This window comes from Pseudonaja textilis, chromosome 6 (genome assembly GCF_049901715.1).
Source record: "Pseudonaja textilis isolate UNSWEBS1 chromosome 6, rPseTex1.2, whole genome shotgun sequence".
Taxonomy (NCBI): Eukaryota; Metazoa; Chordata; class Lepidosauria; order Squamata; family Elapidae; genus Pseudonaja; species Pseudonaja textilis.
Genome location: NC_141995.1, coordinates 24,313,488 through 24,340,573, shown reverse-complemented (window position 1 = coordinate 24,340,573; position 27,086 = coordinate 24,313,488). Strand labels below are relative to the sequence as shown.

Here is a 27,086-nt window from a genome sequence, read left to right as displayed (position 1 = left end):
AGAGCATGCTGAAGAAGAGGTCCTTCTCTCCAAGTCCAGGTGCAGCTTAAATGTGGATAAATGTTACCAAGCTTAGAATGGTGTGTGTGTGTGTGTGTGTGTGTGTGTGTATAAAGCCTTCAGAGAAGTAGTGTGGGCTGGTGGGAACTTTCACCTCCTTTAACTGGCCAGCTTTGGAAACCAGTGTGGAAGGACCAGGCTCAGGACAAATTGTCTGCATGGTGAGTTGGCCAGGGTGAGGTGTCCCATGGTGAGGTGGAAGGGGTGAAGTGGTGGTGGCAATGTGGCAGCAGTGAGATAGCAGTGGCAACTTGTCATAGACCTTTCTTTATACCTCTATATTTTGTGCTTTGGTTTCTCTTTTCTTTTTGGCATTTTCCACCGTCTATATTGATATCCAGTTTGGTTTCTTCTGTTTCTTGGTCTTTTCAGACTCATTCTTAACATTTCATCCTGTAGTTTTATGATTCCCTATTAATGAGGTTCAGTATGTCAACATATGTAGTTTCTGCATATATAGGCTTTGGATTGAATAGAAATAAAGAAAAATGTGGAACAGAAAGAATTAATTGCATAACAGGAAAACAAAGTGAGTTTAATTGGGCTCGAATGTCAAGAAACTGGATGCTTTGAAGAAACTTCAATTAAAACAAGATGAGAGGCTACATTTACATTCACTTGATAGAATTTTGAATCCTAAAATTTAAACCTGCTGCATTTATTTACCAATCAGTTAAGAGAGAAATGCTAACAATTGCTACAGTGTTGAGAAGTGGAGATTCTTAATTTAATTAAAATATTGACATAATGTTTTCATGGAGAGTATAGTTACAAAAACATGTATTTCTCTATTGGATTTGGAGGCCACTTTATATCTCTAACACAAATCTTAATGTTGGAGAAATGTATTTTTATTTTGTAATGATAATATTTTGTTATAAATTCTTTTTAAAATGATTTTTGTATTTTCAAAGTTTTAATGGTTATTCTTAACATAATAAAGAAACCAACACAATGTTACTCATGTCTATTTAAAAATAAGCCCTACGAAGCTGAGTAGATATTTTTTTCCAAAAAACTACATGCAAATGTAATGCTCTACCAAGAAACATAAATGATAGGAGGCAGATACAGTATGCTTTCTCATAAACCTCTATTTCCCCTTAAATAATAAAGCCATCCTAGTTGAATTTTTTTACTGTCATTGTTTTCTATTTCTAGTATCATGGAGGGAAATGACAAATTGTTTCAGAGTTTTAAGCATGTCCTAATAGGGATGTTGATGGGCAAGAATTGATTTCTTAACAGGTACCATTCAAAGCAGTGGCAAAATCTTAAAGATGCTTAAAGATTTTAGGCCCTGAATGTCACAGGCAGCATGACTTTCTAAACCAGGTTTCTGGAACACCAAGTTCTGATGAAGACAGCCCTTCCTCTGGTCTAACTGTGGCAGAGGACTAGTTGATTGCTACCTTACAGTTCACCGTATGTTTGGGGCTTCCAAATGGTCTCAGCCTTTTTGTGGGGTGGATGGGTTGGAAAACTTTGAAAAGAGCATAGATTTAGACTGAGGTTGCTTGTCTTCCCCACCATCCCCTCCGCCTCTTCAGCCCATATGTGAAACAACTGCCAGTCATCATTAAGTGTGTTGGTTTTAAAGGTTTAAAATGTTTTAAAGCAGTGGAGGTTTTTTTTTTTCCTCTTTAAATTTATTGCCACAGCTTCAAGATACTGCATACAAAATCTGTAACATTTTGTCAATCATTATCTTGGAAACAAGATCATCTCCAGTATGATCAGTGATATGTTTTGGACTGCAATGAGATGCATGCACGCCCTCTGCCCCCTAGCCAGCCATTTTTTGGGCAGAAAGCCAGAAAGAAAACTACTCACCTTGTTTATAATGAGCTATGCGCTCACAGATCAGGACAGCGCCATTCACTAGTGATTTAGAACAGACATAATAGAGACAGGTTACTGATTGACACTGAGGATAGCAAATTTATGCCAGTATTTTTTGTGGTGACTGACTGAAGTACTCAGTAGCTGGGAAAGACTCTATTATTATGCCCCCATTACCAGCACAGCATCTTCTAGAATTTCCAGTCACTGTTGCATCAAAACAAACAAACAGGATACATTTGATGTTATTTCACTGATTGCTCTGTAACACTATGAAAATATTATTGATTACTAGTGGAGAAATTAACTACATCTGAAAAAACTACTTACAAAACAGATTTCACATCCTAGTTAAGAAAGGTTGCTAGCTTCAGGAAAAATACTCTTCCAGTAGACTTTGTCATCCTAACCATTTAAGGTTGGCCATAAACTCTACACAACATTTTACATTTAATACATTCATAATCTAGTTAAATTCAGCCAACAATGGATCTGAATAAACTTGAGTGTAATCTCCCTTTACATCTGACAAACAAAAGTATTTCATTCTCTTGTAATGTTTTAAAAGAGTGTGCTAATAAATCATTCTGAGTGAAAAGTTATCAGAAATGGAAGAACTTATGCCCTATGACCTATATGGCTGAGCACCTGCTAGTATGGAAGGTTGTAAGCTGAGAATCAGCATAAATACATCCAACATGAAAAAAATCCTTGTGTTTTTCATATATTTATTTTGTCCATTCCTGTACACCAAGGCAATAACTCTTATTCCACTTGAATCCTGATCAGTAGCTTGCTCACATCCTTTTCACATTAACTGTGTTCCATTTTCTTTGTCTAAGGTACTGAATGGTTATGAATACTAAGGACAGTCACTTGGTAATTATTTTTTAATTATTAATTGTTTTGTTAGACTCCTATTTTTTTTGCATTGTATTTTCACTATTGTGGAGCTAAATCGAAATATAGTTGGGTTTCTAGGGAGTTTCCCTTATGTATTTTTTTCTCCTGTGATAACATTACTTCAAATTCTGTGCAAATACATTTTGAGTAGCATATAGTTTGCTTCTGACTTGAAGCAACAGCTCCTACAGCTTTACAAAGCAGCTCCAAAATGAATTGAGCGGATGAAGCTTCCTTGACACACTTCCTATTCAAATATCCTGCTTAGCAATTTCAATCAATTGCCAAGAAACATAAACCCAGCAAGTATTTGCTGACTACTGTCCAGCAAGACCTGTAGTTCTCACCCTTAACCCCAAAGAAATCATGAATTCTGGAAAGGAACAGAAATTATTCAGATGACTAACTGTGTTTTCTCAGCTTAATACGAAATGTAGTTAGAACTCCATTTCTACCAAGGAAGAATGCATTGCATTTCATTAGATGGCTGTCTGTCTTATGCATCAAATTGGTCCATTATCCGATCAATGGCAATCATTCTCTAAACTGATCTCTTTACATTATTTTTTTCTCTCTCTCCCTTTTCTCCAAGTCTGAAATTTTCCAGTAGGCAGAAAATAAAAGGACACATGACCCTTTTAAAGTTTCTGAACTGAAATGGGGAATCCTAGTGAAGTTGAAGGTGTAGAGGTCCCATCAAAGAGCAGGTTAACTTTTTCACAGAAACCTGTGAAGTATGTCCCATCACATTTTCCACCAAGTGGGACTCTGAAGCATCTGTAGAATTGTCATTTACCTGGCAATTACATTGTTATTGAACTCATTTTGGAAGACCCCAGCAAAGAATTATGATTTTTGTCAACTAATCAAGTTTCTTGAAGAGTCCAACTTTCCTGTTTAGTTTACAGAAAGAGAATTTAGAATGGTCAATAATCAACAGTGTACACATGTAACAGCTGGATCAATTTCAGATTCAGATAAGGGTGAGGGGAAAGAGAGAAGTGAGCAAATAGGTAGCCAAAAGGCAGTGAGTTTAAATGCACACATTCAAGGCAAGCTCTCCCAAGAACTCCTGGATAAATTATGCAGTGGGATTTCTGGATTTCTTTCAAGTAATTACGTTTCGATTTCTTGCATTTCTTTTAGTGCCAGGAAGCACAAGGCGCCACAGATTGCAAAAAGCTTCATTGATTGTTCCGTGCTTTAAGTTTGATTTCGTGACTTGACTTAACTTTAGAAAAAAGGTACATTCACTGGCCAGGGAACAACTAGCAGGTAATTGCCAAAGATAGCTCCACTCTCACTGCTCTCTTCTTGGAAAGGAAGGACATCAGGCTTCAGCAGCAGAACAACTAATTCCAAGGGAGCCTGGCAGAGATGCGTGGACATTTACAGTACTGAAGAATAGATGTGATAGGCATGGACTGTAAAATTGGTTACATTTTAACAGTACTGCCTAAATTGGAAAGGCTGTGTTTAAGTGCATGCATGTATCCCTGTCCTCCCAAAAGAACCTGCAGCCACCCCTTCAAGAATCTGTATGTGCAAGAAAAATGGGCTAATTTATTATGGCTTTCTGCATGGGCTGACTCAATTCATATTCCATGGTCCCAATTCTAAGAGAATTTCCAAGTAAAGGTACATCAGTTTACCTCTGTCAGAATTGTGCTGCATGTTTCCTCATAAGCCCCCCCCGCCCCCCAATCAATCAGTGACACTTGCCAATAAATATAGATAGAACTGCAGGATGCCTGCCTAACAAGCAGGCTCTGAACACAATGGAACTAAATCCAAGTTAAGAGTGGGAAGCTACTCTTATATTATGCTCCAACTATGGAACCTGTGGTGGTAGACATCTGGAGATAAGTTTGGAGCTGTTGACAGAGGCTTCTCAGAAAGTCCTGGGTAGAAACAGTGTTCCCCCAACTGCTGGGAAGCCCTACAAATACACTTTCTACTTTCTTGGCTTCCTGATTTCGTGGATTTCCAGAACAAATTCACGTATCATGTTAAAATGCAGTAAATAGTTTCATTCTGAGATGACATCTTTATAGTGGTTGTGTCATTGTGACACATTCAGGGAACTAGATGAAGCAACCTGTGTCTTATTATTATGAGCAATCTGACTTTAACACTGCAGGAGTAAGGTTGAGCCTGCCCTTGTTTTCGCTTCTGCCCAATCTCTAGTTCCAGGCAGGCTCAACAACATTTCCCTCCCTCCCTCCCTCCCTTGAGGCCAAGTGTAGGAGCAGCTCTTTGGGCTAGAAGCATCACTGGGGGAAGGATAAAGGAACTTCAGCATCTGGAAAAGGATCTGGGACTCACCTTATTTGTTGCTCATGTTACTGACATTATCTTGATGAGAATCAGTTAGGCACTTCTGAACGTGTTGGGAGGGAATAATTCCTTTTATTCCCTTGCCACGGTACTGCAAGAGTAAGGCCAAGAGCAAAGTGCTCAGCTCTTACCTGAATTCAAGTCGTACTTCCCAAGCTTAGAGATTCTAGTTCTCCTTGGTGCTCAAGAGAAAAACTGAGCAAGTTGTCTCAGTCCTCTTTTCTATTTCAGAGTAGAAAGAACAGAAGAGACCTGCAAGCCAGGCTTCTTTTCTTCCTCAGTCGTGTGTTACATAATTAGTTTTCCATCAGATAACACTTGGCTTGAAGTAAACCCACCTGCTGGAAGCAGAACAGGGCTTTCCCGGAGAAACTAGTAACAGTTTAATGGCAGAATTTCACCTCAAGAAGAATAAACCCCTGGCGTCGGGTTGGGCAGAAGCATTTCCTTCACTCACGCCTCCTCCTTACTGCGCGTTTGTGTGTTTTCAAGATGAGAGCGCTTGTCTCCCCCCACCCCCCACCCCGCAGTCAGAACTTCCGCTGCTGTGCTCTGTCCAGGGTCCTGATCCCAAATTGTTCTGTAGAGCCAGCACATAAATCAAAGCTTCGTGATGCTGCTTGGCTGATTTCACTGCCAGCGCTAGAAGCCACAGTATAGAATCTATAGTATATATTGTGTAGGGTACGGAAGATGACGTTGTCGGAAATATGCAAGAACCGTTATCTAGGTAAAACGGCTGAACAACTTTAAACCCTGAGAAATAAGAGTAATATTTCGAAGCAACTCTGGCAAACAGCTCCTTGATTCTCTGGGGTATAAGAAGAGGGAGCTGGGTGGGCTGAGATATAGCACAATCAGACTTGCAAGATTATGTTATTATGCCCAATTTCAATAAAGATAGCTTGGGAGTTGATTTCCTGATCTGGTCTCCTGATGGAATTGACAATTAGATTATCCTGGAATAATTTTTAGTATGGGACAAAGAAAGTGAGGAAGTTCTTTGATCAGGTTCCTTCACTGAGAAACCACATAGAAGTGGCAGAGTCTAACTTTTATATGCTCTCGATAAAATGGAGATGTTAACCAATATGTCTTCATTGCTATAAAAAGTGGAAGGTATCTGTCAGTTACACTCCATTAAAAAAATAGACATAAAGTAATTGTAACCAAACTTCCTGCAAAACAAATGTAGGATTTCCAAAGAATGTAGCCTGTATCTTTAGTGGATTAAAATTTCATTTGGCACATTATGTTTAGTAAAATATGAATGTGTAGCTTTAAATTTTAATCATATATCAGAACAGAGATACATGAGAGGTGACAGAACTTTATGCACAGATGTCCATGGAGGTCAGGCAATGAAAGAGTGGCTCTAATTTCATTTAGTCACATCCATTTGTGGTGAAGCCATGCTGAAGACCAGTGGATTTGGAAGGCTTGCAAAGGCAGCCTTGCCTTTGTACTAAAATGTTTACACTGTTTAGGGATAGCTGCATTTTGCATCTATCAAAGGCCATTCAGTGATATATAAAGTGCAAACAGACAAAGAGGCCTCCAAATCCAAAATTATCCTTAAATCCTTTGGTCTTCTTCATCCAGCCAGATTTTCTGATCATTTGTACCAATCCCCAGATAAGAACATCCCTTTCCTTAATAGTGTGGAAATCAATAAAGATTTGGTTGTTCTGCAGAACTAACAATTATCAGTATGTTTGCCCTGGAATGTCTAATGGGTGCTATAGAATTAGCTCTATAGCTGATTTCTCACTAAATTCACAGAGGCTACGATCTCACAAAGGTTGGTATCCAAAATATATTATATCAGGTGGCACAGCTTTATTTCCTTGATGGGTGGTAGGATGGTTTTTAAAAATCTTTAAATCACATACATTTGTTTAGATTGTCCCATTCAGCAATTGTTCTGGGCTTGAATGATGAAATGAGGATTTGTTTCAAAGTCCTTTCTCAACCCCAAAAGGAAGTTTGCAAGCCTAACTGAGGAGAGGATCATACATATTTGCTGACAAGGTCATCAGCTCACCGTTGAGCTACCTAAGTTTCAGTGAACTGATCATATTATTTAGTAGAGATTTAAAAGCCCAGCATTTCCCTAAATGCTTTGAACTACAACCCTAATCACTTCAAACTTATTTACCATGATTCTGGGAAGGATAGTCTGTAATCTTAATCATCTCCAGGACTTCTTATTGGGAAAGGCTAGTTTAATCTATATTATAGCAGGTGAATAAAACTATTTCCATCCTGGCCAGACCTCTGAAAAAACAACAACCATGGAGATGATGATGTTTAAATAAACTTAACTAAACGTAGCATTAAAGTTTATCTACTTCTATCACAAATACACTCTCCATTAATGAATATATTATAAACCTTTATTTACTGGAAGTGTGGTGACAAGTGTTTAGCATTTTGGAGAACACTTGTCAATTGCTATTAAAATCAAGATTAATTCATATTAACGATATGCATTCTCAGTTCTCCCAAGTGACAGCATGCATTAAAACAACTATTGCAAGTAATTAAATTCAATACATGGGGTCAAATATTTTTAAAAGCAGTATTTAAACTCTAAAGTTCATTTGAGAAACAAGCATGAAATTCAGGTCATCTTGTTAGTTATCGTTTGAAAGTTTTATCTTAAATCTTTTGGGGGAAATTTGGGGAAATATATTGTTTTGCTTTTATTTTTCAATCTAAGTACTAAATGGCTGTTTATTTTAAAATTCCATATCTGTAACCAAATAAACAACTTCCCTGTCAGATCACTATAACTATGAGCATGCCAGCTATTTTCTCCTTGCTTTTTCTCTTTTGCCTTCTAAATTTATTTTAAATATAAAACAGTGAAAATACAAAAATATTATCTGTGGATTTTTATTAGGCTTTTGAGATGTTCAGTAGTTTAGTCTAATTAGACAAGCCAAAAGCCTTTCAGAGATTAAGCAAATTGGACAACCCTTGTTAATTAGAACATAATTTAAAGTTTGAAATTATATCACTGATAAAGTAGCCTAATTAGCATCACAATATGGTAATAGTCTACCAAGACAGTCATGTGGAGGGCTGGTATGAACTCCTTAAAGACTTGCAAGAATCTGTTTCCTTTCTATGATGTCATTAATAAAAGATTTCTATAGACTTCAGGCTTTCAACGGGTACATACAATTTATAGTACACATAATGCATTAGCCCATAGTGTGGCTTCTTTTTTTTTTTTTACTATTATGAAAACTAATAAATTCGTCAAGCTGAATTAAGCATACAAATCAGATGAGGCATAACAGATTACATATTGAAGCACCATGTCTCCGGAGTCTAAATGAAATTTCAATCTAATAATTCCTTCCTGGCCCGGCCATAATTTGTTTAGAGATGTTGTTCCACTCCTTTCCAAGCACTGTTCGCACAATAATTAAATGATACTCAAGCTTTTAACTTTGATTTATTTCATTTCACTGAGCTGGCGACAGTGAGGGCTGATACAATGGATTTTCATTTATATATTTATTTCCTTGGAAATTACGAAGCCTACAGTCGGGGGCGAGAAACTCACTGAAGCTGCCTTGTATGAAATTAAAGAAAAATCTGAGGAGGGAGACGGGGAGAGAGAAGAAAAAAGCCTACTGCACTGAAATTAAAAGTAGACATAAGATTGGCGAATAGGTTCAGAGTTGAGCACTGTGTCTCACGCAAAAGTCAACTGGATGTATTGGGAAAGGCCACAAGCCTGGGATCTTGTACTGTCCCAGCAACCACGTCTTAAAGTACCTATGATTCAGGAGGTTCAAAATGGCCATCAAAGCAATAGCCTCTCGACGGTCTTAGCAGACATACCCGCCGAACCCCAAAGACGGTTCCCAACCGTCACGACCTTGATGGCCCATAAGACTTCTTTAGTTCTGAAATCAGAAAAGGATGAACCTAAGCGTGGCTTCAGGCATAGCTCATGAAGTACTAAGGCGTCAAAGTGCAGAAGAGTTGCCCAAGGAACCCTGCATTCTGTAGATGAGGCGTTCAATTCCCACAGCGTTGCCGTCAGCTTGAAGCGCTTCAGTAGAAAGCTTGGGAATTCCTTTCAGAAATGCGTACAGCCAAACTGGGCTCAGTTTTTAAAAAAACAACAACCAAAAAACAATTTTTAAAAGAGGGCTTGCTGGCGGTTGACAAGGAGCGTAACCACCAGCGGTCTTCGCTGCAGCGGCTCCTCCCGCAGCAGCCCCTGCCCTTTAAGGCATCCACAGCAAGACAAAGGTTGGCAGGCGTGGGAGTGACTGAAGAACAGGAGCAGCGGTAGCGGCGGCCACAAGCTCCGGCGTCGCGCGCCCCCCCCACCCCCCCGCTCTGGAGTAGGGGGGCAGCAGCAGGAGCAGCGAGAGCAAACTCCCGAGAGTCCGCGCGGCAGAATAAAATCGGGCGCCGGCAGCAACTTACCCGGCTTGTGCCAGCCGCTCACTCGGGCGGCGCCATGTGCTCGCGGGGGAGGGGGGGGGCTGTGTGTGTCGGCGAGGAGTCCTTTCCGCTGCATCTGCGCAATGGGGTCTCTTAGGGCATCTCTTCCCCGCGCCACCTCTCTAATTTCAGTGGAGTGGCTAATGAAAGACGGCCATTCGAAGTGAAAGGCTTTTACAATTTCTCCATTGCCCCTTTTCTGCGTTTCGCTCCCACCCGTGTTTTCTCTCAGCCGTGCCACCCTCGCTCCGCATCGCCCTTCCCCATACTGGGGCCGTCTACACGTACTTGACTTTCATTCCCTCTCACCCACCACCCACCCCGAAAGCTTAGGTTGTCTTGTCCGATGTTTGGAGGCCATAGGAGTTTTTAATTCAAGGCGTTTCGCAGGGCTGCGGTTTGGGAAAGGTTGTCCTGACAGGTAGGGGTCTCCAAAGTTCATTCACCAGAAAAGGGGCGGGGAGAAGGAGCCAATTCAAAAGAAAACTACGCCAAAGCAGCATAATGATTTTTCTGACCTTTCAACCACAACAGCCCTTCTCCCAGGAAAGCTCAAGGAACGCTTCAGAGATACGTTCCAGACAGCGGGCCGTCCTCGGCAGACCCAGCCCTCCGCCTCCGAGGAGCCACCGGACGCCTCTCGAGCCGAAAAAAGGGCCAAGGCGCGACTTTACCCGCGCTTTTTCTCCCTCACATTTCACTTTGGCTCCAGCACAAGCAGTTTGCTTTTTCCTCGAGTCCTTTCTCCCAGCTTTCACGTCACCACACAATCTCTCACACACTCTTCGCACATCGTTTTCACACCTCCCGTCAACATATTTCTAATGAAACTCCTTTCTGGTTCGTCTCGCCGTTCTTTTCAGCGTTATGTAAACGCCAGTCTTTTCATCCATGAGCGCACGCCCGCGTACCTACCCACGTGTATACACGTGGGGCAAGGATAATAGCATCGCGCACCCGGATGCCTTTCGCCACCGCCGCCAAGCTTTCGCTTCGCGCTCAGCGACTCTTGCCGCCCCACACGGCTTTCGCAGGACGCATGCGCCTCTCCCCAGTCAGCCCCAGCCTTGCCTCCATCCAATGGGTGGCGAGGAGCGAGAAACAGAAGGAGAGAGAAAGAGTCACCCAGCACAGTTACTCCGGGGTCTTTCCCGCGAATAGGCACCTGTCAGGCCGAGGTGTACCTCAGCCGGCGGCTGAAGGGCGGCTGAGCCAAGAACAATAGGGCGCCCCTCGAACTGGAGCAGGGCAGGCAGGAGTAACTGACAGACCAGACCAGACCTGGGGGGTTGTTGTTGCTCCAGCCGCAGTTAGGTTCCGAAGGCTTCGCTGGAGAGGAAGGAGGGGTATCCGGGTGGCAAAGAGTGGGGCAGGTGGAACGAGGGGACGTCTCGGGACCCTCAGCGGAAGGCAAGAGGCAGGAGGAGAAGGGAAGACTGACAAGGATTTGGCCAAAGGAGGGGCGGGAAAAGACTTTCCCCAAAGAGCAAGCGAGGCAGGGCGGGGGCGAGGAGCGTCCGGCGGGGTAGCTGTCGGAGCAGTTAGACGGCGGAGCGAGACGAGAGGTGGCGGCTGAACCGGCGGGGGAGAGCTAGGCAGGCGCCTTCAGTTTGTGCGGCGGAGGCTGCGACAACTTCTCCGCGCGCCTCTTTTCCCGCCTCTTCGCCGTTTTGTTCTCGCCGGCATTCCGGACTCGGACTCTCGGACTCGGACCCGGATCGCCGGCAGCCACGATGATGATGATGTCCCTGAACAGCAAGCAGCCCTTCAGCATGACTCATGCCAGCGGCGGCAGCCTTCACGAACCCAAGTACTCGGCCCTGCACTCCGCCTCGCCCTGCAGCTCCTCGGCTGCCGGCGCCGCAGCGGCTTCGGCCAGCTCGCCCAGCAGCAGCACTGCAGGCGGGGGCAGCGGCCGGAACAACGCTTCCAATAGCAATAGCGCCAGCAGCAGCACCTCCAGCAGCAGCAGCAGCACCAGCACCTCCGAGGCCCTGCGCCGTGCCTGCTTGCCCACCCCGCCGGTAGGTCGCTCTCGGGGCCGGGAAAAGAAGAGCAGCGCCAGGAAAGAAGAAATCACCGCTCGATCTCTTCCCGGCCGCACGCTTATTTCATTGGGAGGCGGCAAATCAGCCGGGCACCTCCCGCCCTCCCCCAAACCTACAGAGGCTTTCAAGAGAGCTCCCACGAACTAGTATAAACCCGGGGTGCTAGTCCAGCCAGGCTATTTGCGGCTCTGTGTGTGCTTGTGTGTGTGAGAGAGAGAGGTGGGGGAGAGAGAAGAGCTGCTTTGCGTTCCCTCTGTCCCTGGCCCTTATTTCGCCCTACCGTTACTTCATTCCTCATTTCTCCCACCCTTCACTCCCTTTGCTTTCTTTCATAATCTTTCTTTCATTACCGAACCATTTTTACTTTCCTTGTTCCCCCTGTTATCTATCTTCTCATTCTCTTTCCTTTCATACCTCCCACTTTATTTCGTTCCTTCCAATTCTCCTCCCTCTCTCCTTCCTTTCCTCTTTCTACCACCCTCCACCCTCATTTCAAGGGGGACAGGGTTGGCTTGGATGGCACTCCAAGGAGAACAGAGTGGAATTCCCTCTTGGCAGCAGTAATGTGTGCCTTTTATTTGCAATTTCAGAGCAACATCTTTGGAGGTCTAGACGAGAGTCTACTAGCCCGCGCAGAAGCCCTGGCTGCAGTAGACATTGTGTCGCCAGGCAAGAGCCACCATCACCACCCACCACATCACAGCCCCTTCAAACCTGATGCCACCTATCACACCATGAACACCATCCCCTGCACCTCGGCTGCATCTTCGTCCTCGGTGCCCATCTCGCACCCCTCTGCCCTGCCTGGTCCCCACCACCACCACCACCACCATCACCACCACCAACCTCATCAAGCTCTGGAAGGAGAACTCTTGGAACACATCACACCAGGACTGGCATTGGGTGCCATGACAGGCCCCGATGGTTCAGTGGTTTCCACACCAGGCCATGCCCCTCACATGGGCAGCATGAATCCAATGCACCAAGCAGCTCTCAGCATGGCGCACGCCCATGGGCTTCCCTCGCACATGGGCTGCATGAGTGATGTGGATGCAGATCCACGGGATTTGGAAGCCTTTGCAGAACGGTTCAAACAGCGGAGGATCAAACTAGGGGTGACTCAAGCTGATGTGGGCTCAGCCCTGGCCAACCTCAAGATCCCCGGGGTGGGATCCCTAAGTCAAAGCACCATCTGCAGGTTTGAATCCCTCACCTTGTCCCACAACAATATGATTGCTCTCAAACCCATCCTGCAAGCATGGCTGGAAGAAGCAGAGAAATCACACCGGGAGAAGCTCTCCAAACCAGAGCTCTTCAATGGGGCGGAGAAGAAGAGGAAACGCACTTCAATTGCTGCTCCTGAAAAGAGGTCCCTGGAAGCCTATTTCGCTATCCAACCGAGACCTTCCTCAGAAAAAATTGCGGCCATCGCGGAGAAATTGGACCTCAAGAAGAACGTGGTCCGAGTGTGGTTCTGCAACCAAAGGCAGAAACAGAAGCGGATGAAATACTCTGCTGGGATTTAGTCTTTGGAAATCTTTCTGCTTTAGGGGGAGGACATAAATATCAAAAAGACAGAAAAGATATTTTTCTTTCCTGAAAAGAAAGAGACCAAGCTTCAGAAAAAAGAGGCAGATTGAGATGTGTTTGGACTGTGATTGGACAAAGTATCAAGTTTAGAAAGTTGGCAGCAGATTTTATCTGGTTTGCAGGCTCAGACTTAAATTGGCATCAAAGAGAGACTGATTTTTGTGAAGGCAGATAACTCTTTATAAAGGACGGAAGACATATCAAGTAAGAATTGTTTTTATTCTTAAAAAACATCACCTTTGCTGAGATGTAAAAGTACCCTTTACAGCTATTTTTCAGGATTTTAAAAAAAATTAAGTGATTAAAGAGACTGAAACTTTAATCTAGATTAGAGAGGCATCTCAAAAGTATTTTGATTTTTTAAAAAAATAAATGGCAGTTTCTCTGTCATTAGACAGCATATTATAAATATATATAGATATATTTTTACTGTGGTTATTACCCATTTCCTTCTCTGAAAAAATGCAGAGGGAAAATTTGATCCTGCTGTGCTTTTAAGAACTTTTAAGAGCTATTATTAGACTACTGCCAAACTCCTGTAAATTATTAATTTATCTCTCTAGTAACTTCATTTTGTGCTCATCCTAATTAATTGCACCTCTTTCATCAAAGGCCTGATTAAAAAAAGTAAAATAAAACAGTATGGTTAATGTAAATTAATTATTTTATATTGGTTAGTAGAGTTTATGAATTTGTGCTTTTTTCCTTCTTATACAAAACTTCTTCTTGAGCCATTTGTATATGTCTCCAAAATTAAGATATGAGTATTCTTATTTGTGAGGCGTTCTCACTCTATAGTGGCTGTCTTGCGTTGTTTGTGTAGTCTGACTCACTTGTCCAAGGAGGTATTTGTTGACTGCGTTACATATTTAATGGGGATTCCCCCACATAGTTTCCACACCCTCCACCACACGCACTACTTCAAAAAGAAGCACTTGAGTAGGTGACTGTGGTGGTTTTGTTGCTTTGGATTCCCTTTCATTCAAGTATTGTCTATTCCTGATTCTGACACTAGTTCTCCTTGTTCAGATCTCCTAGTTACTCTTTTATTCCCTTTGTTTGCAATAGATTTGCATTAAGTTTGGAGGTTTTAGAGGTAGAAAAGCCAAAACTACAGTAGAAAGAGTAAAGGAGTGTGAGACAGTGAGTGGACCGAGAGAGACAGTGCACTGTTTGTAAATCCACATTATTTGGTATAATTCTTTTGGATCTCCCTTCCCCCACCCACAGGTACTTAGATTGCGGTACCATTATGTATTGTAAATGATTCATTTGAGACTGATGCACATACAATTATATTCTTACGGATTTCACTGTATTGCTGTTATGTTTAAAAGTTATTTGAAGTTTTACTTCTGTACATTATAACAATTTGTTTTGTTAATAGAAATTATTATTATGGCAATGTATTAATTTACTCAAAATGTTGTCTAATTGTCTTTCATTAAAAAATATTTTAACATTTTATTGACAAACCTATGTTTTTCAGGTTCCTTTTACAGGTATAGATTGTATTACTGAACCTGAAGCACTTCCAGAATGAGTATAGATATTTATTTATATGGCAACAGATTCATAACATTCGTTGTTATTGCTAAATCAGTATGCTTAGGATCAGGGAATCAAACTGTGGGAGCTACTCCAGATTTAAATAGGTCTTGTTTTTTGGCTAATAATTCCAATATAGCTATTTTACTGATCAAACTATTTCATTTTTTTTCTTATTTCACATTGAGAGACAACTAGATTATTCTTAAATATTTATATTTATTGGACAATGCAAGCATTACTTTTTTTCTCCTTTATGTGAATCTTTAATATAGAGTTGGTCCTCATGAAGAAGACTTTCGAAATGAGAATTGGTTTAGATGTTTTAGATAACCAGTTTGTAAAACTGCAGAATGTAAAACAGGCAAAGGAGCTTAAGGAAGTTGGAAGGGAGCTTTTCAATCATCCTGTCTTGCTAGCTGGGTTCTGAAAGACGGTGGTGAGAATGGTTGAGTCTCAAGAATTCAGCACTATTAATGCAGCACCAAGCACTAGTCAGATTAAAAGATAGATGGAAATCCACAGGAAAGGATGGGCAGAAGGAAAAAAGCTTGCTTACTTAACTGTCCACATTTCCTGAAGCAATTAAAATACTTTAAGAACTAGAAAATAAAATTTATCTCTCCCATATCGAAACAAATCTGTCCCAAAGCTGGCTTGAAATATATGCTGCTGTGGATTTAAATACATCGACTAGGATGTAAAACAGACTTGTTCCCAAGCAAATGATTTTTAAGATGGCAATGTTGGAATAGAAAGATCAAATTGTAATCAGAATTTGAAATCCATTGTAAAAGACATTTCTATGGAAAAACTTCTTCAGCCTTCTAATTTAAAGCGGGGAACCCTTATTCCAATAGAGAGAGAAAACACACTCAAGGGAAAAGACTGAGAAAAGGTAGCAGATTATTCTTTTTTTTACTCCACTTATACCAGATTCCCAAAATAAAACATCCCCACTTTTTATCTCCTCTTGTGTTTGATAAATGATCATAAATCACCTGGATCAAGAGCTGAATTAAAGCTATACCATGAGATCAAAAGGTAGCCCTGAAAGAGTTATATAAATACCATGCAGAACATGCTCTTTGTGCTATAAAGATCTAGCAACCAGAACAAGGTATGCATCTGGCATATTCTGTCTTCTAGAGGATCAAACTAAGATGTATACATTGGTAACCTTGTTGCCCAAGGAACTAAGGTCTTTGATGTAGCGAGTGTGAATTGAGACAATTGTGTGTTGTTTTTCGGGTTGGAATTTTTTTTTAAAAAAAGAATCAAAAGTAGTCGCTGTGAAATGCCACCTAATCCCAGAAATAGAAATTAAAATCCGTGAGAGAACAGTAACTGAAAAGCTGCGTGCACGAGTTTGTGCGTGTGAAGTGCACACGAAGTGTATGTATGCGTGTGTGTGTGTGTGTGTGTATTGAAATAGCCTACTTCCTCTCTCTTTCCACCTTTTATTTTTTGTGGCAGCGATTAGAAAGCTACAGCATCTGCGCTCCGCAGCCAGTGCTTTCAGCACCAAGGACAGCTCCTCGGCGCTCTCTTCCTCTCCGTTCAATCTTGCCTGTTCGCCAGAGGCTCTCTCTTCCGGCTCGTGGAGGGAGCGAGCGAGCGAGCGAGCGAGCCAAGGCGAAGGAAAGGGAATGAAGGGAAAGAGGCGGAGTGTAGGGGAAATTGGGATGATAAAGGGGAGGGGGCAAAAAGGTGAAGGGGGCAGCTATTTTCTATAGAGACTCGGCCAAACAAAACAACATTTAATCATAGATTTCCCCTTCCCAAGTCTATTATAGCTATGCTTAAGAAAACAAAATAAGGTCTGACACACACACACACACACCCCGTGTAATATATTGACATAAATCCACAGGCTCTGGGCATCTGACTTACACAAGTTTAGGATAGCACCTCCGGTTCCCTCCCTCCACCCAAGAGTTCATACGCGTTTTACTGCTGGGATGATGTCTCAGAGTATGACGGTCATTTCATTATTAGAAGGTAATACTTGCTCTACATCAATTTAGGAACCTGTGAATTCAAAGAATGAAATATTTCTCTAACACTTGCTTTTTAGATTGAGATCACTTTTACAAATGTTTAATCACAACACAGTGCAAAAGGATTAATTGCCTGATTCTAAAATCCTATTTCCCTAAGAGTTAGCAATTCCATGTCTGATAAACAAAATGTCAGTTGAAAAAAAAAACTACTTTCTTAAGATACAGATTATTTAAATGTGCTTAAGACAGTCGTGTTGATACCAAAGGGAAGAGTTAATCAGTTCTTTTCAACATTGCCATTTAATATTTATCTGCTTCTGGTTACCAAAATGTTATTTTGAAGATACTTTGAAAAACCAAATGGGCACAGGTTGAAGCTTGCTATTACTGGATGCTGCTTCTCTTTCAACCCAATCAAGTACAAAATCTTTCAGTAAGATCCCAAGAAATATTTGTGAATCCCCAAAACTGTGCAGCTTTTCTGGTCTAGAATCATTTAGATCTGGAGTAATTATTCTGAAAATTGGGCAGGGAGATCAAATGCTAAGATTGGGACTCCATTTACACATCTCTTTTTCCAGGGTGTTGGACAGAAATTTAACTACAATATGAGTTGGCTTCTTTTAAAATAATCTTTGTGATAAACACACATTTACTAGTTTGGGTGGGGTCCTTTAAAATTGTCCCAAAGTAAACAGAACTTCAGTAAAAACTACATCCAGTTAAATTTAGCTGTACAAAGAAATTCTAGACAAAATTTATAAGGACTGAGATGTTACAATGGAATAACATTATCGTGTTTCTACCTTGTGGACAAAAAAGGCAAAATACATTAACTGGTGTTTATATCAGAACTTGAGCAGCCAGCAAGGGTCAAAGAACTACATATGCATAGATAGTTCAATAGAAAACAGTCTAGGCAGCAAGATTTTTTTTAACAGTGCAAATCTTATATAGGAGGAGGTCAATAGAGCATTTCTATGTAAGTGGAAAGAAGGATTCAGACTCTGTGATTTTACTCCATAAAGAATGCCTGACTTGATTGCTCATTTCTTCTATTGTCCAATAGGGAGCATCTGTGACCTAGAAATTTAAGAGTTAAATACAACTGCTAAGAAGTCATTATGGCCAAAATATGGTTTTTATTTTTAAATTACCAAAGCAGTTACTGTTCCTTCCTGAAACAAAGCCAATTTGGAATTCATAAATACAGCCCACATTGAAGGAGAATAAGCATGACAATTGCATACCTATGCAGAGATGAAAGGCTCAATCAGGGATTTTGGAAACATTCCAGAAAGCAAGTACAAAAAAAAAAAAAAATTCTGAAGAATGACAGAAGACCAGAGGCCTCACGTAAGTCCTGTGAAGTCTTTTATCTTTTTACTTCCTCTTGGCCCACTTAAATGAGCCATTCACGTAAAGGCTATTATGGGAGAATTAATAAATTACACAGCGAATTATTAAATCCAGATAATTACAAGGAATAAGTAAGTAATCATTCGTTATCTCAGCTAATTACTGCAGGTCATAGCAAGCTGGAATGTGAAACCCTCCTCGGGAATTGAAATTAACTTTGCACAGCAAGGCTTTGCTTGACATCCTTAGTCTGTAGGCACATGGCAGCTCCCTTGTGAGCCTGGCCTTTCTATTTAACTTGGAGAGAATGGAAATAAAATTAAGTGGTGGTAATAGGAAGCTGCTTAGAAACCCAAAACAGCTAAAGGAAGGAAAGACTGGCTTTTAACAGAAGTATCAGACATAAGGTATACTTAATCCATATTTGTATTTTGTTGATAAGGAAATTATTAAACACTAATTTAAAAAGAGCAATTGGAAGTTCAGAACTAGATTTGTAGAAAACTTATGCTTTTCTGACTACAAAAGGGAAAGGTTTTCTCAACTAGGAAAAGCCTGCGCTTTGTTTCAGCTACAATAAAGCATCCACCTTATAAGGGCAGGAACCTAATTAAGGAGGTAGTCATCTTTTTCATTGATCTTCCTCCAAATCTTGTTGGGGTTTCCCTTCCCCCCTGACTCCAGCTTTTTAAAAGGAGTATCTTTGATAGAGGAGACCTATAATCTATAATGTGTGGTTGCCTCATTCCTTGTATTTAAAGCCTTAGCATATAAAATAAGCTACGAAACCCATACTAAAGGAGAGGGGGGAAACGGGAGGTTTTTTTTTTTTTATCAATTGTAATTAGGCGGACAATCTCTTCCCTTTTCCTTGCTCGAGCCTGGGATGATAATTAAAATTTAATGAAGCCTGGGATTTGAGAGGGCCTCATCTGGGGACTCTGGAATAGAATATTTTAACTGTACATTTACACTGAGTGTCTGGCTTCAAAGACGTGACTGCTTTTAATCTCAAATTAGGCAAACTACAGATCTGAAATTAAATATTAGAAGCATTTTTAGTCCTTTTTCCTTTCGAGGGCAGTGTCACCAATGTAGGATTCTCTTTTGCCCATTAACATATACACATATAGCGCCTCTGATGACCTTTGCTTGAATAATACATGGCTTTGATGGGGCTGTGGATTTCTGGTGCTTTTGGGTTGTTTTAAAACGGGTTAATGCAATATTAATCGGTTCTAGCTGTTATAAAAATGCGCAGGCTTTTCAGGAACAAATCGATGAAGGCTGGGGATGGGAAGAGCAAAGGCAGCCTGTCTCTCTCTCTCTCCTTGTGGTGTAATCTCATTTTCAAACGCTCCAAAACCTTTGGGTGAGTAAGGTTGTCATTTCTGTTTGTGTTCCTTTGACAAGTTCGTCAAGTTGCAGATCCTGCAGGTAGACGAAATGAAGCAACATATAGCTCATGTGCTAATCATACATCCAAAGGGGCCGGGGGAGGAGGGGGGGGGGGAACAGAAGTGCTCTCTAGGCTTTGCTGAACATTAATCACGGTAAAATCTCCCCCTCCCCACACACACAAATAGCGAACTCCGCACCGCTGGGAAACCGTATCCCAGACCCGAGTTGGAAGGCACACGCTGAGCTCCCGGTAACAGGAGCGGATTAACCAGCGGCAGACCGCTTTCACTTGCCGCTCTTCTCCTGCTCCGCAAAAAACCCAAGTTTCCCGGATCAGTCAGGACTGTTTTAAACCGTGGCACGTTAATAATTGCGGCTAGTTATAATGTGATCCGGCTTCATCGCTTTCCTTTACGGAAATACTCTAGAGAGTCCCGCCCATAAATTATTCTTTGGCAAAGAAAAAGGGAGGAAGGAAACTAACTTGAGATTTCCATTTGTGGGGGGATGGAAGAAACGTTACTTAGTTTGCGGATTACACCTCTTAACCATTTCCAAACGGTAGTTAAGGGATTCCAGTTTTAAACCGTGAAGCACGCTTCATTTATTGAATTTATATCCCACTTTTCTTTCAAGGGTCCTAAGGGTAGAAAACGCTGCTCTGGGAATTGTATTCTCAAAACAGCCTTGTGAGGGAGATTATCCCAAAACTACAAAATTGGCTCAAAATCTCAAGGCAACCTTTATGGCTGATATTAGAATTGAATCTCGCCAATCCTAGTTTGGCAGTCTTAACTGTGATTTTGATTGTTAGAGAAAGCACATTTAAATGCATGACCTCTTTGACAAGTGTTAGAAATATATATATATTTCTGGGTTCAAAATCCAATACCTGAGATTATTTAAGTAAATAACCTGAGCCTAATTTTTGGATTTTACTTTTTTCCCCCTCTAGAAATACTGAACAAAGACTGTTGCAGAGTTGTGGCTTCAGGCTTACACAGAAATGGTCCGAAGAGTTCGTGGTAGCAAGGTAATATTTCCCATCCCTTCCTCACCTTATCCAGAAGAAATTCCGCTGCAAGCAAAAGAATGTGTGTGTGTGTGTGTGTGGTGTATGTGTATCTGTATTTATATTTATATCTTGATTGTTATCCCCAAACCAATAAATTGACGTCGATGCTTTCCTAATACAGCATTAAGCTAGCCTGGCCACATAGCCCTGGCCCTCAGAGGGTTACATTAAATTAAACTACGGAGCCCCAGGCAGGCACAGAGAGAGCAGGAAAAACTGGAGTAGGAGAGGTGTTCAAGGAAACCACAGCTGCAGACAGTGCCACCCACTTTAATGAGAAAAGGAACCTGCTGTGGGCTTCAATAAGACAGGTATGACTGGCCACCTATTTGCTTAAAGCTTGTGAGCTTGTTGAGGCAGAGATTTATTTGTCATGTGTTTAGGGCTCCATCCAAAAGTAACTAATTAAATATCCTTGCCACTCTCGCTTTCACAAAAGGAAGGCAACCATACTTAATGAGATTTGCAGCACATTCCTAATCTTGGTAATAATATGCTTTGGCAGTGTAGATTACACCCGCTATGGTATTTTGCTTACGAAGACAACTCTGAACGACGTATTTTTGATAGAATTGTCTCTCCTGATTATCACTGTCCATTGTTCTTTGGAGGAGGCGCTTCATGAATGCCTTTAGTTCTTCTAGTTTTAATAAAAATCACTCTATGTAGTGTAGTAGCTGAGAGTCATGGTGGGGTGGGTAAGGGGTTTGGCTTCTTTTTATTCCTCCCCCCCCCCCCCATGCAGCTATGCACAGTACTTTTTCTGAAAAGCTGGGGTGGGGTGGGGGGTATTTTCTAAAGTAAACTATTTTTACTGTTTTAAATGCTGCCTTTAAAGTAATGCAATTCATTTCTAACCTCTCAGTCACACTCTCTGAAATAGAGACACCACCTCACTCACCCACCAACTCTTCCCAAAGGAAGGCAGCAGGATTCATTAGATTCCAGTAGAGTTGAAGACACTAGTTTCTTACAAGTCTGATTATTATTTCCCCTTGGTTTTCCACATTTGTAAAACAAATGATAAAAGTTAAACTATTGATACGTCAACCCTACATCTCCCTGTTTGCTCTACCCTAATACTTAATGGAATCTTGCTGTACTATGGTCCATTTGTGCTGTCATACATTTAATTATTTATAAATAGTATCATGGGTGTAGAAAATCAAGATAAAATGTCTGAATAGTGTTTATGTATTCCTTTATTAATCTGTACTTCATAGTTCAATACCTATAGAGTAGATGAAAGCTTAAAATGTTATTTTAAGATAAAGGAAGTGCATTTAAAAGTATTGCTTGTGCTTTTCTGTAGCAGAATTAATGTAAACTAGATACTGCATGGTAATGCTCTTACCAATCAAGTTGTTGTCCTCAGTAACTTTGCCAGAGCAAAGTTGTACATAGCATCTTCCAAGAAACTACATCTCTCCTTGGCTGTCTGTAAGTTTGGCTTATCTGGTGGCAAGACTCAAGAAACTTTACTTCCGAGAAGAACTGCATATAGCCAGGCATCTCCCTTTTCTTTAAAAGTTAGCATTAGCATTATTTACCACTGTTTTTGAAATGGACTAAGTGTTTTATAGGAAATGGGGAAAATTAAACAATCTGAGTTAGATATGTACAAAAACAAACGGGGAGCACAATTTTGTTAAATATCCTCCACTTTTTGGCAACCTGTGGCTTAGCTGATCTTTCTAATGTTAAACTGTTTCTTGGGAAGAAGCATCGTGGGAATGTGATTGTCTTGGTTTCAGGTTTGTAAAGTCTTAGTTAATTTCTCAGAAGTTATTTTAAGGCTAAACAATTACATTTGCAAAATGCTGTCTAGTGTCCAGATGATTATGTGGAACCAAACAATTTGTAACTAAAAATGGCATGGATTTGAACTTCAGGTCAACATCAGACAAGCATTTTAAAATATAGCTGGCATATAAACATCCATTGTTAAATGCTTGTAGCGTTTTAGAACAAAATTATATGACTTGATTAGATAGCCAGTAATGGTTCAACATTCAGAAAACTGGCTAAAGATTGACAGAAGTGCAACTGGTAAACATGGTATGTTTATTCAATAACACTTCAGTGCCTTTAATTTGGTGCAGGTTTCATAACCTTTCCAGGCAGAAGAAAAGTTGCAATAGAATCTCAATTCTATAACAGCTAAATCTGAGTTCTCTCAGAGTTGGATTGATCACAATTGTCAGCTAAAATTGCCATCTAGTCTTGAAAGTGTATGTGTGTGTGAAACTGAAACTGGGTTCCTAAAAGAGAACCAAGAGGCTAATAGTCTCCCTCCTCTTTTCCTAAAACCTTGGGGAGAATAAATTCTAGTGTATCATACATCTTCACAATTGGGGGCATGGATTCTGTGCTGAACTCTCCCTAATTAAAAAAAAAATTACAATATCCCAAGGCTATATAGTTTTCTCAGAAATGAATCTCATTGATGCCCACCGTGCCCCCTATAAACACAGGGCTATAGACTAAAGATGTTTTATTTTGGATGTTCTTGGACTACAGGGAATAGAGATCCTACTCCACCATGGAAGATTTACTCTAGAGAAAAAATCCAGAATGTCACTACATTGAATCAACTTTTTTCCCCTTTTGATATTTTTGCTCCGGTTTCAAAGACGATGCCCTTTTAAAATCTCCTTAAAGCGAGCCTGAAATCATCTCTCCTGTGCCACAAATGGGAATTCAGAGGAGTGTTTTAAGGTTTTCCAATAAGCCACTTGGGGGGTGGGGATTGTGTGTTGAAAAAAAAAAGCCAGGAGGAGGGGAAAAAGCCAAGTGATTTCAATGGAAATGTTTTTAACGCTGTGGCTGAAGACCCTCCTCCTCGAAGTGATCGTGAAGAGGGAGGAGGGAAATCGCTTCGGCAAACAGGTATTGATTGTTGCCTACAAGTCATGACAACCCAGCCCTAGACAAGTCGTCTCGATACAACTTTCCTTTAAGTCATACTTAGGAGACAGTGATCCACAATCTTTTATTTGCGCCTAACAATGTTGGATATTAAAAAGTCAATCCTTCCCGTAATAAGCCATGTATTTTTTGAGACGAGGCTAGATTTATTTATTTATTTATTTGACTTGTTGGCCGCCCATCTCGCCTAGAGGCGGCTTACAAACATTAAAGGCCGATAAAACACAGAACGTTTATCGCTTGTAAATGTCTGGTTCCCCGACACACATACAGAGGGCGCGCACACGATTGTTCCCGCCAATCTCAGACATTTCGGTTCCGATAGCTATTGATTCATCCACTGAGTTCTTAGTTGCGTTTCTTACATCGTCCTATTGATTTCCCAGGGCCACTTGTTACCGTAGGCGCTGCTTCGGAAATATTTGGTAGCAAATCTACATATTTGTAGAGTTGCCACTGGAGACAACGGAGCTGCCATTAATCCATCAAGCGAGGCGAAATTTCTGCGAACTTCAGAACCGGGTAAGTAAGGACCCGTCTCATTAGCGCACCCTAGTTGGTTAAAAAAGAAAAAGATGCAGGAAAGCGTATCATCCTGCTAAAGGGACGCTATTATTTATTATGGTTGGGCTCACAGTCAGATGTTTAGATTGGGTTTGTCATTTTCGTCCATCTATCGAGTCTTTCCCAAGGAACTGGGTTTTCAACAACAACACTATTAACATTACCATTCATTTCCACCCCATATGTAATTATTAAGTGGAATTCCATTGGGACTTTAGCAGCATTTTATGGCGTTCCAAAACGAAAATATATGTCAGAAAATATTTTAGAAAAATTAAGATATATTTGTTCATCTGGAATTTAAAAGCATAGGTGCTTGATATATTTGGGACACTTGGAGACAAACTCCAGAATCGCTCCATCAACAAAGCTGATTTTTCTCTCAATTTATAAGATATAGTTAAGTAACATATCTGCTTTCAGGGTCTTCCGCAATCTCCATCGGCGAGACGATTGACTAGATTGGTTTGGCCTGTAGCAGGAGAGCGGACTCTGTGTAGAGCCCTCATTTCCCAGGGGGGAGTATTTGAAGCAGAGGTCGTGGGTTCGACTGAGCTGAAAATGGCGATTCAGCCTTGGAAACCGAGCAATCCAGATAAGAAGGCACTTTCCGAGCAATTACAGGCTGGCTGCTTCTCTCCACCGAAGAGCAATAGTCGCCAAATCACTTACCTTGCATTAGGGAACCGTGGAAAAGCCTTGTTATCTATGCAGCACGTTAAAAAATAAAATCAGCATCGATCCCGGATGAGATTTCGCATATCGGCTGCAAAACCAAAATGTTATCCCTTCACTCCTCCGTTGGCTCAGGTGAACCCAAGACATTATGGCTTATTCAACAACCCATCACGATTAAAAAAAAAACCCTCTTGAGAACAACGTCCCAGGCAGGTTGCAGTTATGCGCAGCTTTCCGTCAGTTCCCCAATTTTTTTACCTCTCGAGGGGACCGTCGAGGCCCCTCCTTTGGCGCGTGGAAGGCGTGGCTTGGAAGATCCTACACTTCCCAGAAGGCTTGTGGGACAGTTTTACCTGTGATTGAATTAGCCCAATTTCACTAGCACGCATAGGCTAAAATGTGACTGGCTAATTTTTATGTTAGGAGTGATGGTGGTGGTGGAACTCAGATTAGCGTATACCAGCAGTGGAACCTCAGTACAGAGCAAGCCATTTAGAGCAGGGGTCTCCAACCTTGGCCTCTTTAAGCCTGGTGGACTTTAATTCCCAGAATTCCCAAAGCTGGCTGGGGAATTCTGGGAGTTGAAGTCCACCAGGCTTAAAGTGGCCAAGGTTGGAGACCCCTGATTTAGGGGGTTTCTTTTCTGGCTTCCCTACTGTGTGCTCCCAACTATGTCTGCCCACGTTTTTCAGCTGCTTCCATTTGGTGGACAAGACTCCAATTTTCTTCTTGACTTACAGGAAGGACAGAAGGCTGTGCAACCGGGACACTTGCTGTGCTAAGAGCTCAATCAGCTGTGCAAGCTGAGGCTGCCTGTGGACTTTCTGCGAGGGCGACCCTATTCTCTAGCCCTGTTTTCAATAGTCAGAATTTAGGGTTTCAGGGTCATTGTTGCAGCTAAAAGGTGAGTTCCCAGAATGTGGAAATGTTATCTGGTGGGACTTGTAAGGGCCGTCCTTTTCTCTGAGGTTCCATCTTTTTGGTTGCCCTGGTCCAAGCAGCTGTGGACAAGAGACTCGAGCAGGGGGTTGGACTAGATGACCCCCAAGGTTCCTTCCAACTCTGTTATTCTATGATTCTGTGACTGACGGAGGGCCTTCAACCTTATCAACTGATGCATCGAGTGGAAGAGGGCTTGCCATCCCTCCTTAAACAGGTGGCCTTGCTGAATCTTATCAGTACAGTAATACAACAGCAACCAGGCAGTCAAACCTCTTCCTAGGAAACAGGAGGGAGTTTTATTCTTTTTAAAGGGAGTCTCTAAATTAAAACACCAAGAAGATTTTCATGTTAGCAATGTACAAATACATTCTCCCCCACTCCCTACCAATGTCAGATTACAACCAATGTATCTTGATCAAAAATCAGTAGAAGCAAATAATGGTTCCTGCTCTCCAGAAACCATTTTGTGTCCCGGAGTTTTCTCTTCACAAGATATTTTATTTCATGTTTCAAGGAAGATGTACCGATGTCGAACAGCCTTTTCTCAACCTTCTATCCAAAAGTGCTGGGGACTACAGTAATACTTTGACAGGAAATTGAGGTTTATACTCCCCATGTACATGAGATGAACAGAGTTGAGGAAAGAGGTTTTAGAAAACATGGTATTTCAGAAGCGTGTTCATCTCTTGATTAAAGAGGAAAATATTGGAGGTAACTGGAGACACCACCTAGCTGACCTTGCCTGATCTTGAAATGCTAAGCTGGGTTAACATTTGGATGAAAGTCACTAGGAAATTACGCAGTTACAGTTTAGATAGGGAAGTTCAAAAATGGGAAGAAAAACTACAAAATCATATATATGCTATTATTAAGTAAAGTACATGGCGTTGTCTATGAAGTCTTCAGAAACTGACATTTCCAATACTAATAAGCCTTTACCTTATTTAATTGGACAGTATTTGCACAAAATGAATACACAGTTTATACACAGTTGCTCAGTTTATATTAGTAGAAACAAAAACATTTATATCAGTTCCCAGGATCATCCCTTTCATGAGGAACAACACATCAGAAGATCAAGTTGACACATAGCTTTGTTTCTCAGGCCAACCAGTCACTCGATTGAAGTCTCTGTAGCTCCCTGTATCTTTCTATCAAACACAACTCACGAAGCTCTGCTAATAAACAGCATTTTAATTCCTTATCTGGTTTTAGGTATGCTAGACCAGGGGTCTCCAACCTTGGCAACTTTAAGCTTGGAGGGCTTCAACTCTTCAAAGCAAAGCTGGCTGGGGGATTCTGGGAGTTGAAGTCCTCCGAGCTTAAAGTTGCCAG

The 27,086-nt window shown here is 41.4% G+C and overlaps 1 protein-coding gene and 1 long non-coding RNA gene across 2 annotated transcripts; both read left to right on the top strand.

Annotated features, from left to right (window-relative positions):
- Positions 1-10,922: 10,922 nt before the first annotated feature.
- Positions 10,923-14,698, top strand: POU4F2 (POU class 4 homeobox 2). The gene is made up of 2 exons (XM_026697812.2): positions 10,923-11,639; positions 12,254-14,698. The coding sequence occupies exons 1-2, from the start codon at positions 11,349-11,351 to the stop codon at positions 13,187-13,189; spliced, it is 1,227 nt and encodes a 408-aa protein (XP_026553597.1). The 5' UTR covers positions 10,923-11,348; the 3' UTR covers positions 13,190-14,698.
- Positions 14,699-19,453: 4,755 nt separating this feature from the next.
- LOC148125419 (uncharacterized) lies at positions 19,454-25,594 on the top strand. The gene is made up of 4 exons (XR_015744102.1): positions 19,454-19,535; positions 20,520-20,597; positions 23,954-24,089; positions 25,550-25,594. It is a non-coding gene; the product is annotated as an uncharacterized LOC148125419 (long non-coding RNA).
- Positions 25,595-27,086: the final 1,492 nt, after the last annotated feature.

Excerpts from the sequence above, each read along its gene's own strand:
- POU4F2 (XM_026697812.2), top strand. The coding sequence starts at position 11,349 with ATGATGATGATGTCCCTGAACAGCAAGCAGCCCTTCAGCATGACTCAT. Across the intron at positions 11,640-12,253 it reads CCTGCTTGCCCACCCCGCCG|AGCAACATCTTTGGAGGTCT; the intron begins GTAGGTCGCTCT and ends TTGCAATTTCAG.